We start from the raw sequence: 12003 nt of genomic DNA on the forward strand, positions 1-12003 counted from the left end.
GTGAGTAAATTCCTGGTCAGTCTTTGTATTTGGTTGAAAGTTCATTACCTTTGAAGCAACCAGAATCCAAAGAAAAATATTTGTAGATTTCACTCCATTTGTAAATGATAAGAGGCACAAAGGAACAGGAACTGGAGTAGGCTGTTCAGCTCTTGAACCAGCTCCATTGTTCACTTAGGTCATTCCAGATCTGTTTCTAATCTCTGTTTATCTGTCTATCATATATACAAAATATCAATAGGAATATCAACAAACTCAAAGAGTAGAAAGTGACATCTCCCTTAAAATAATTCTCAGTTTAATTGTGCCACTAAATAAAGGGGACATTCCACCAAATGTCAACAGGTTCCCTGGAAGTCATAAAAGAGATTGAGAATTGCCATAGGATAACAATGGAAATAAAAACTAATTGACACAGAAAGTAACAGACCTTGGACACGTTAAAATGTTTGACCTAAGAATGTTAGATAAAACTTTTCCTTGGAATCAGTCTTCAGATTGTAACAGGTTTGGAAAAATGTGATCCTTAAATATTGCTGATTGCAAAATAAAAACATCTGGTTCTGAACAGCATAAAGCATGAAATATGTAATAAGAGATAGTATTGGGACAGGGAAATGTTGTAATGAGACATGTAGCAGAATTTATCAAAATCTCTGGTTAAGTGCAGAGAGTTTGCACTGCAGTGCAACTTGAATCTATGACAGGAGTTGAATGATAGCCTTTTCTGTCTGAAGGCTGAAATCTACCCATTATTCCTGTCATACGTGATAGGCATCGTTTAGTGATCAGTCCTGATTGTCCAATCAGCAGTGGAGACTTTACATTATATCGACAGAGAAGTGCACAATATTTATTCATTATTTTAATCTTCTGTTATTTTATAATTGCAGCTTGTGAAGAAGATGCAGATTGCCCTCCTGGTTCATTTCTTAATCCATTTCTCCAGGCAGTTTACCTGTTTGCACAATATATTATACTGGTCAACCTCCTCATCGCTTTCTTCAAGTAAGGACGACGTATAAAAAGAGGATGAGCTACCTCTCTATTGCAAAGGTTTATCAAATTGTGGAAATGCATCTTGCATAGAAAAAAATTGAATCATTGAGACAATCATGGTCTTGGAAAGTAATATTCAGAGTCACTACCTGACAGATTTCACTGAGATTTGGATCATCTATGCTCTTGTTCTTGGGATGCACTCTGCTGTTCCAGTGTCAAATCATCTGGGTCAGAAGAAGGAGCTTTAGTTACAAATGCATCGAGGATGACGATCTACTCTCCGAATTGAGAGATCTCAACACGTGTTATTGTCTGGGTAGAGGTACCTCACCTGAAAGTGAGAGATATATGACTCCTGCAACTACCTTTAGAAAATGACCAGTATGATTTAAAACAGACTGGCTAGTCAATTGGGCAGCAAGGTAGCACAGTGGTTAACATTACTGCCTCACAGCACCAGGGACACAGGTTCAATTCTGCATGTGTTTCCTCCGGGTGCTCCGGCTTTCTCCTACAATCCAAAGATGTGCGGGTTAGGTTGATTGGCCATGATGAATTGCCCCTTGGTGTCAGGAGTGTTAGGAGGGTAAATATGTGGGGTTACAGGATAAAACCTGGGTGGGATTGTCATCAGTGCTGGCTCGATGGGCCAAATGGTCTCCTTCTGCAATGTAGATTCTATGATAATTGGTTGTTGTTGGATGTTAATGTGCCCCAATTAGCTGCCATATTTGTCTACATAATTACAGTGGCCACACTTCCGATGGTTGTAAAGCACATCTGGTCGATTCATTTGTCCTCCATTTGTTCCATGTCCTTCCTGACTGTTTGTTTCCAGGCACTTTGATCAACAGCTAGGACTTACCATGCAGGTTGATGGTCCTTTGTCAGAACTGTTTGTAGATAGCAACAAGCCATGATGTATCTGATTTGATAGAAAAATGCAGAAATGTAATTTTGAAGTAACAATATAGACTAATTTGGGCTTCATTGTAATTAAATCTGAGTTTAGGCTCATTATGTACATTCACATTGGATGCAGCAACCAGTTTTACTTTTGACTGCTTTAACAGTTCTCAGTATGTTTTCCCCTATAGCAATGTGTACTTTGAGATGAAATCCATGTCTAACAGACTTTGGAAATATAATCGCTACCGTTACATTATGACCTATCGTGAAAAGCCATGGCTGCCGCCGCCAGTTATTATCTTCAGTCATGTAGCTTTGCTTATCAGTCGAATTTACCAACGGCGAGCAAAAAATGAGGTGGACCAAGAGGATGAGGATGTTGGTTTAAGTAAGTAATTAAATTCATGTTCTAACATCAATATTATAATAATGCTCTGAAGAAGTTACAGACTCAAAACAGATGCTGCCAGACCTGAATTTTGCCAGAATTGTCTGTTTTTATTTCAGATTTCCAGCACCTACCTGCAGTATTTTGCTTTTATCACAATATGAATGATGTGAGTTTTGTGGGTTGATCAGTATCCCTGTTCTTCTTTATGTGGCAATTTATTTGCTCTACACAGGATTATTTCTGCTTTTACAGTGTTTGAGAAAGTGGACAGTGACAATGCTTTTCATTTTGATGCACACAATGCTGGTTTTTGGCATTAATGCATCTGTGAAAATTAAAGCTTCTGTTCACATTTAGTCGCTGGAGTCTCCCTAATCTTTTACTTGCAGTGCATTGTGAACAATTGTAGGCATCATTATGGAGGTCAAAGCTCCCAGTGTTCTGGTTTGAAGCTAGCACTTATTTTTTATTTATATCCAATTCAATCCAATCAAAGTCCAATTCAAAGTCTCAACAAGTGAGACATTCCAGATCCAATCTGACAAGACAAGCTGGCCGCTTCCTGTCTTGGGCTTGATCTACATGGTCCAAGCTGATTGGAGCAGGCATTGCAACTCCTCCAAGGCTTGATCTAATTTGCATCTTAGCCAAAAGGCCGGGATGCCGCTTTAAAAAATTGCTTCAAGTGAAGCCTCAGTGTAACCTCATGACTTCAACCAGCGCAGCAAAACTACACTTGATCTTAGCCAAAAGACCAAGAAGCGCATTGTGATTTGTAAATGAGCTTAGCCAGTAAGAAGGATCAGTGGTGTAAATTAGCATGATGATACAACACATTGGAGCCTGAACAAGCTGCAGCTTGGAATTTTGAGTCATTGGCATTGACACCTGCCTGTGTTCCTTCAGACGTTAGAAAGGAAAATTGTGCGGGTTATACAGCAGGCTGCTAATTCATTGCTACCAGCTTTCATCTCGTGTCCAAAATGAAAATTATTCCTATGGTTGTAACGCCATGGCCTCCATTCCTAGGGCTCTGATTTAATTGTTGAAGTAAGTGTCCGTTTTGATTTGAGGGCTCAGACCACAATCTCAGCCTGAACATCTAAGTGGTCTCCATATCTGCCCAGGGGACCAGATTTATGCCCTGTCTGTCCAAGTGCACTTCTACTGATCATAAGCTGGATTGTTTTGAAAGCCGGGGACCTCATGGCATATCTTTGTAAGTGATAGCACGTGGTTCTCCCCTGCAAGGCTGAATTCTTCAACGCAATGGTATTCTAGTTCCAGTCTTGTTTCCAGCAGAACCAAATTTATGTTACATGTACTGCAGATTTTTACAGCCTGTCACTTCAACCAATTCAATTCAATGTAATTGACATATACAGTGCTGTTGATCAGTGATGTTAGTTTGGTGCCCTCTATTGGACATTGAAGGGAACTCTCAGTTGTGAATTTCTAAGAAATCTGCCCTGGACATGATTGGAAACTGGAACACAGTGAGCTGACATATAAACCAACAATGAATCTTTAATTCGCTTCTCGGCCTTTTGGCTAAGATTGGGTGTGGTCTGCGGATTATTTTTTATACTTTTCCAATTCAATCAAATCAAATCCAATTCAAAGTCTCAACAAGTTGAGACATTTCCGATCCAGGCTGACAAGACAGAGCAAGTGACCAAATTGCCCTGTCCTGGGCCCGATCTACATGAGCCAAGCTGATTGGAGGAGCAAAGCAATACCTCCTCCAAGACTTGAGCTCATTTGCATCTTAGCCAAAAGGCCGAGATGACGCTTTTAAAAATGTAACCTAATGACCTCAACCAAGTGCAGCATCCGCATAACTACACTTATCGGCTAAGATCAAGTGTAGTATGGTCGGCAGCCCATGGTCGGCCGCACTTGGTTGAGGTCATTAGGTTACACTGAAGCTTCATATGAAGCAATTTTTTAAAGCGGCATCTCGGCCTTTTGGCTAAGATGCAAATGAGCTCAAGTCTTGGAGGAGGAACCTCCCCCTTCTCCAATCAGCTTGGTTCATGTAGATCATGCGGAGACGTCTGCCTACTCCAATCAGCTTGGCTCATGTAGATCATGCAGATGGGATCGGGCCTGGGGGGGGAGGGGGGGGGTGCGGAGACGTCTGCCTACTCCAATCAGCTTGGCTCATGTAGATCAGGCCCAAGACAGGGTAGAGGATTGCATGCCCTGTCTTGTCAGCCTGGATCGGAAATGTCTCAACTTGTTGAGACTCTGAATTGGACTTGATTTGATTGAATTGGAAAAGTATTAAAAAAAACAATGAATCTTTAATTCAAAAAGACAGAAGACTTGATACTCTTGATGATGCAATTCTGTTCACTGAAGTCACTTAAGACCATCAATATATTTATGATCAATCATGAAAGTAAGGGGAGACGATGGCCTAGTGGTATTATCACTGGAGTATTGAATCCAGAAACTCAGCTAAAGTTCTGGGGACCCAGGTTCGAATCCCACCATGGCAGATGGTGGAATTTGAATTCCATAAAAAATATCTGGAATTAAGAATCAACTGATGATGATGAAACCATTGTTAGAAAAACCCATCTTGTTCACTGAGGTCCTTCAGGGAAAGAAATCTGCTGTCCTTATCTGGTCTGGCCTACACGTGATTCCAGACCCACATCAATGTGGTTGACTCTCAACTGCCTTCTGAAATGGCCTTGCATGCCACTCAGTTCAAGGGAAACTAGGGATGGGCAATAAATGCTGACCAGCCAATGATGCCCATGTCCCACGAACGAATGAAAAAAAGAGCAGCACTTGTTGGGTAAACTAATAGCTCATGTTGTGTGGACAGTGAGGTCAATATATGTAAGCATTTTGGGCACGAGGAGAAAACTGGCAGCTTCAGATCCAGTGACTTCAATGGGAAGGAACATCATGCGGGCAGTGAAACCCCAGTCAATTTGCCCACATACAAACTGAAAACTTGAGAGACTACTTGTTGATTGTAGGGATCGGGAAGTGGTAGGTACAATCACTACAGCTGTCTCGAGAGTATCATGGTTCGAGACCTGGAAGCAGACAACCTGGCTGTTATTTATTCCATAAAATTCCTGGCTTTGGAAGACCGGGAGAAAAAGGAAATAATAAAGATGTTTTTCTAAAACAAAGACTTGTTTGATGCTGAATGTTTTGACCAGTTTAGGGAATAAGTGAAAATTGCCATTTTGTTTTGAATAGAATTGTATCTGAGTCAGGAGGAATTGAAAAAGCTTCATGACTTTGAAGAGTTATGTGTGGAGCAATACTTTCATGAGAAGAATGAAAATCTCCGTTCAAGTGACAATGAAAGAATTAGAGTAACAACTGAAAGGTAAAGCTGCAGCAGTTTCCCGATTAACAGTATTATTGCTAAGTTTTATGCTTATTAAGATTTGGAGTGCCAGTGTCAGCGGGTCATGGGAGTCTCGCCAACCTTCGAGTAAGCTCACTCAAATTCTGCTCCAAAAATATATCTTGACTTCAACCTCAGAATAGCGCCCTCTACAGCATCATTACGATACTTCCATGCTTTATACAAATCATTCTTACAATGTCCCTGAATGGCACTGAAATAGGGGAATGTGCTTTAAAGCTGTGCTTATTGTGAACTTGATTATGACTCTATAAACTCATTTATTGATGTCTTTATTGGCAACATGGGGGATACATTTTCACCCATTAATCTGGAGGTGAAAGGTCAAAATGCTAATCCATTGTAACACCATCACCAACAACTTTGATGCACGTAACATCTTAAACACAGTAAAATATTCAAAAATGCACAAGCTGGTTGCTATGCATGGGGTTTAAGTTAACTTATGGACTAAACTTCTGTATTGTGTTAGACAAAGAATAAATTTATTATGTTGGAGCACTCCAGTCTTGTTGGTGAAGTTTACTTTTTTTGAAACAAAAAACTTTAAGCAGTTAAAGCCTTCTGTTGAGTTTTGTTTATTCCAAGTTTTGTGAATGCAGAGCTAACAGCTATGTAGACACTGGTTGACTCTCCATGTCCCTGACATGACACTTCTATCCCAAACATCCATCTAATGAGCTTAAAAACTCTCCTGTATATCATTTCTCTTGGTATTCATAAAAGCAGATTGTGAGTGTTTGTGTGCGTATGCCTATTTCTCACTCCAATTTTAAATTAAACTCTTCTTTCAAATTACAGGACATGCATTTTTGCTGAAAAGCTGACAGCATAAAACTTGCAGGAAACTAAATTATCACATTGGATAAATAAATGTTAGTTTTAGCATTAGAACCATAGAATTATGCTAATTAATTAATTATGGCTCCTGAATAAATATTGAATAATTGCACTGCCTGGTATAGAAGCACACCATATGAGTGAGCTAGGCATTCAGGTAAACATGCTGGTACAGCAGGCAGTAAAAAAGGCAAATGGTATGTTGGCCTTCATAGCGAGAGGATTTGAGTACAGGAATAGGGATGTCTTGCTGCAATTATACAGGGCCTTGGTGAGGCCACACCTGGAATATTGTATGCAGTTTTGATCTCCTTATCTGGGGAAGGATGTTCTTGCTCTAGAAGGCATGCAGGGAAGGTTTACCAGACTGATTCCTGGAATGATGTATGAGTTTAAATTTATTTATTAATGTCACAAGTGGACTTACATTAATACTGCAATGAAGTTACTGTGAAAATCCCCTAGTCACCACACTCTGGTGCCTGTTCGGGTACACTGAGGAAGAATTTAGCATGGCCAATGCACTTAACCAGCATGTCTTTCAGACTGTGGAAACCGGAGCACCTGGAGGGAATCCACGCAAACATGGAGAGCGTGCAGACTCCCAAGGTGGGAATCGAACCCGGGTCCCTGGCGCTGTGAGACAGCAGTGCTAACCACTGTGTCACCATGCCATCCCAGAGGAGAGATTGAGTTGGTTAGGATTGTATTCACTGGAGTTCAGAAGAATGAGGGGGGGCAATCTAGTCAAAACATATAAAATTCTAACCGGACTAGACAGGTTAGATGCAAGAAGGATTTTCCCGATGGTTGGGGTGTCCAGAACCAGGGGTCATAGTCTGAGGGTACAGGGTAGACAGTTTAGGACAGAGATGAGGAAAAGTCTCTTCACCCAGAGAGTGGTCAGACTATGGAATTCGTTACCACAGAAAGTAGTTGAGGCCCAAACATTGAATGTTTTCAAGACGCAGTTAGATATAACTCTTAATGCGAAGGGGATCAAAGATTATTGGGGGAAGGTGGGATCAGGCTATTGAGTTGGATGATCAGTCATGATCATAATGAATGGCGGAGTAGGCTCCAAGGGCCGAATGGCCCACTCCTGCTCCTATTTTCTATGTTTCTATGTAATCCTGCATAAGTCCTTCCAGTTGCAGCTAAATCTCATTTACCTGGACCTCAGATGGATCCCATGTCTGCTCGTGGACCAACAAACATGTATGGCCTGATCAGGTATGCCATATGTCAGGCCACTCTGAAGGAATTCCCAGAGTAGGGAGTTACTGCCTTGGCTGTTTCATGGCAATGGTCTTGTAAGCAAAGTTTTGGCCATCACAAAACTATTACAGTCACTGCTAGGTCAGAATCTGGTATACCTAATTTCCAACTTTCTTGATGTACGCATGTTTACATCAAGGTGGGAATATGCTGAAATAGTGGATGGTTTTTATAACCTACAACCTTATTGCTTACTCTCAATCAGCCTTCAGTCTATATAATTCAGCAACAACATACTTTTTGTCGAGTGCCTTTCAAGGAAAAAAAAAATTGCAAGATGTTTTACAGGAAGGAAAAACAGGAAATAAGGAAAGTGATTGCCTATATAGATATTAGAAAATTGATTGGACCAAAACAAACTAAGATACCATTTGACTGCTGCAGTCAGACTATATCTGCTTGGGGGGTAACTGGAAAACTGCTGCCATCGGGCTGACTACTACAATAAAGAGCATTGGCAGATTGAGATCCAAACACCAAAAACTTGCCTTTATATAGTGCCTTTAACATCCCAAGGTGCTTCAGCTGGAGATTTCTAATAGGCTGTTTCAGAAAATGTGGTAAATTAGAGGAATCAAAATGACTAAAACGTGTTTTCTTTTCTAGAGTTGAAGAAATGGCAATGCGTTTGGAGGAAGTAAATGAAAAAGTGCATTACGTCAAGGAATCTTTGCACAGTTTGGACAGCCAGCTTGGACATCTGCAGGACCTCTCGGCACTGACTGTGGACACCCTAAAAGTGATCTCTGCTGTGGATAGTTTAAAGGTGGACGACGCATTCTTAGGGAACAACACTGAAAGCAATGACTTTCGAAAGTTGCCCCATAGCTGGAGCAACGTGATCCACCTGAATCCCTTGGACAATCTTTCTGCTGAAGCGAAACAAAATTATTATAGCACTCCACCTTCGTTACTTCGAAACTTAACCAACAGCCAAAAGCCTTCGCTGTGCTACCACAATGCAAACATTGGAGCTGAATTACCGAAATTGGAAAAACAGGACGAGAACAGACAAGGGTTATTTGCTGACCGAACACGTCTTAAGCAAAAAGGGTTGGAAGGTGATACTGTCATGTCAGGGGTGTTATCTGAACCCACATCACCTCATAAATATGGTCAGTTCTTCCTATTCCCCTCACCTCTTGAAAGTCCTAAGTGTACAGAACTCCGTTTTAATCTGTCGCTTCCAAGCACTCCGACATTGACCGATTTAAACTCAATTGCTCTGAAGCGAGAGAAAAGCCCCTGCAGCACACCAGTACAACTCAGCTTTCAAAGGATGCTCCCTGAACAGCTTAAGGCAGAAGACCATGGTAAACAATGGGATGTTATTCAAATGTCACCAGTAACGACTGATGGGAGAGTGAATCAACTTTCATGGAACCTGCAAGCCTCTCCCATTGTTATTGACACTTCCCCATTATCAAGCAGTCACAGTGAGGAGATTGAAGGTGGTTACGTCAACTGGGCATTCAACGAAGATGATGAGCCAGGGATCTTCAGTGCCAGTTTGGAGAAACAAAATAAAAAATGTGTGCATTCTTTATTCAATACTGACTCTAAATGTAGGAATGATGAATTATGCCACCCCCAAGTCAGAAAGTCTCATTCCTTCTCATGCAGTTCAGACAGATGTGGACTTACTAGCGCTGGCTTGGAGTGTTTCTCCAAGCACAAGGATAACAGCATTTCCTACTGGATAAATCCACTGAGAAGGAACGGTTCATCTTCTCGAAGAAACAGCTTCAGGTTCAGGATTCAGAAGGAAGAGAATCTGTGGAGCAGAAGCAAAATTAAAGGTTTAATTTAGATTATATTTTGCAATATTACTAATGGGCAAATGTCTATAACCTCAAGAAGCCACAAGCTAAATTAAAGAGTGATTTCTTAACAATTTGCATCCTGTATATATCAACGCATATTGCAAACAATGCTTTAATAGAACATTTTAATGGAAAGTGGAGATATATGGCCTGTGGTGAGAATTGGTCCATTTAATCAACAATAGTTTGGATTTTACTATCAAAGCAGGTAGCTCGAGTTGGGAAATTTCCCGACTTGCTAGACCCGCCTTGGTAGAAAGGCCCTGAATGATATGATTTTCGCTCCGGGTAAGGTATGTGGGATAGAATTGGGCCTGCCGACCACAGAAACAGATCGGAGGTGACCACAGGGATTGCTGAGTGCTGAGGCAGGATAGTTAAAAGGCCTACCTCAGTTCTCTGGGACTTTGTCCCAGTTTTTCGATTACATTTTAGGCCCTCTAGATTCGCCTGTCACATGCCATTAACCCTTAATCTGCTCCTTATGCCACCTTGCTGAATCATGTTCCGTATCCACCCCAGAGCCACTTATAACCCTCGTGCTATCTAATGCCACATGCCAACCCACTAACCAACCTTGGCCTTTATACTCTCCATGCCAATTCACCCAGTATCCACCATGGGCAGACCTTAGGAGCCATGTTGAAATGAAATAAAATAAAGTTAAGTAATGCTCTATAGGGAAGCAAATCTGCTCTCCTTACCTGGTCTGGTCTGGTCTTTAATCTCAAAGTGGTTGACTCTGAGCCACCCTCTCAAGTGGCCAAACAAACCACTTAATAGTTAGGGATGGGCAATAAAAGATTGGCCTTGTCAGTAACAAGCCATGAATGGTTTTTAAGAAATCTGGCTCTGTAGCTACAGGTGCTGTTTTGTATCCAGCACAATTTTGGTGCAAGCCCTATTAGACCCCATATTGATAAAGGCCAGAGAAAAGGCATCCTTTACCTACATCAAAATCAGGCATTAAGCCATTAATATATGCAGTTTGCTCCCTCCTGAATCTTTTGAGGTGGGAGACAAAAAGCGCCATTGCTGATTGCCTCTGGGAAAACCTACACTAAGTAATTTAAAAAGATAAGCAATTAAAATACTTACCACTAGTCCTGGTCCTAAAATTTCTAATCTCGCTCTTAACTCTGACCTCCTGTCCCACCCAGATTTCTCCCTGGTCCTGACTTCCTATTCTCCATCTGCCATTCCAACCACACCCCTGACCCTCCAACATCACTCCAGTTAACCGTGATCTTCTTTCCAAACCTCCACACCCCTCCCATCGCACTCCCAGGTCAAATTGCTCTATCTCCAAGCCTCTGTGAGCTTACCTGATCACTTACCCGAGAATTGGCAGATGAATCTGTGTGGGTCTCTACTATTGCATCATCTATATGATAATAAGATCGGTGGCCCAAAGTACAATTAAAAGTTATCATCCTTATTAGCTATCTTTGCAGTAGTATCTATCTCCATACAGCCTATAATGCAGAGGTTGGTATGAGTAACACAGATGTGCATCAGCCATGGGTGATCTGGATTAGATCAGTGTACCTTTCATATGACAGCACCTAACGTCGTCTCATGTAGTGGAAAGTACAGGTGATGCGGAGAACCTGCTATGCACTGGGGTCATTGAAACCCAAAGGAATGCAAAAATAAGAGAGAGAAACCCCATAATGTGGCTGGAACACTTATTTCAATGCTTGAGATGTCAGATTTTTATTTTACTGTAAGTTTTTCAAAAAATATTTACCTGTTTATAATCCTCTGTTTTTGATTTCAACATTAAATCTACTCCTAGCTAGTTTCTGCTGTATCACACAAATCTGGGGATATTTGCAATGAGACTCTAATTATCAAAAGATTAAACTGCAACCAGAGTTGTATCAGTGGCTGCAGATTCTGGAGTATTAAATAAGGTATGCAAATAGTTACCATTACATTAAAGGCACACAAGGTGGAGTGACCGATATATTACCTCACGTATATACAGATCAAAGCATTCAGACTGGAACATATCTGATGAAGGCTGTATTCTGAGACCAAGGGATTTTCCCCTTTGAGGCAGGAATCGTGAGTCGGGAGATTTCCTGACTTTGTGATCCTGCCTCCTTCCAAGCAGTGCCCACCCACACTATTTTCATCGTCGGGTGGTGGAGACAGGCTACAGTCAGAGCTGCTGCCTCTGGAAGAAGGCCCGATGTGGAAATGGAGGCAGGCAGATGCTAAGACTGGATAGTTAGAAGCCCTGCTTCTGTTCAGTCATTCACTAGCCCAGTTCTGTACATGAGTGTTATGCACCCTAACCCCTCCCTTACCCCTATACTCCCCATTCCCCCCATGCATCCATGCTCATTTAATCA

The 12003-nt window shown here is 41.4% G+C and overlaps 1 protein-coding gene across 1 annotated transcript in view; it reads left to right on the forward strand.

Annotated features, from left to right (window-relative positions):
- The window catches only part of trpm6 (transient receptor potential cation channel, subfamily M, member 6), a 159811-nt gene that overhangs the window by 103150 nt on the left and 44658 nt on the right, over positions 1 to 12003 (forward strand). Inside the window, exons 23-26 of the mRNA XM_078213871.1 lie at positions 894 to 1008; positions 2100 to 2299; positions 5528 to 5660; positions 8427 to 9352. Coding sequence (XP_078069997.1) covers positions 894 to 1008; positions 2100 to 2299; positions 5528 to 5660; positions 8427 to 9352 — 1374 coding nt within the window. The remainder of the gene's footprint in view (positions 1 to 893; positions 1009 to 2099; positions 2300 to 5527; positions 5661 to 8426; positions 9353 to 12003) is intronic.

This window comes from Mustelus asterias, chromosome 6 (assembly GCF_964213995.1).
Source record: "Mustelus asterias chromosome 6, sMusAst1.hap1.1, whole genome shotgun sequence".
NCBI lineage: Eukaryota > Metazoa > Chordata > Chondrichthyes > Carcharhiniformes > Triakidae > Mustelus > Mustelus asterias.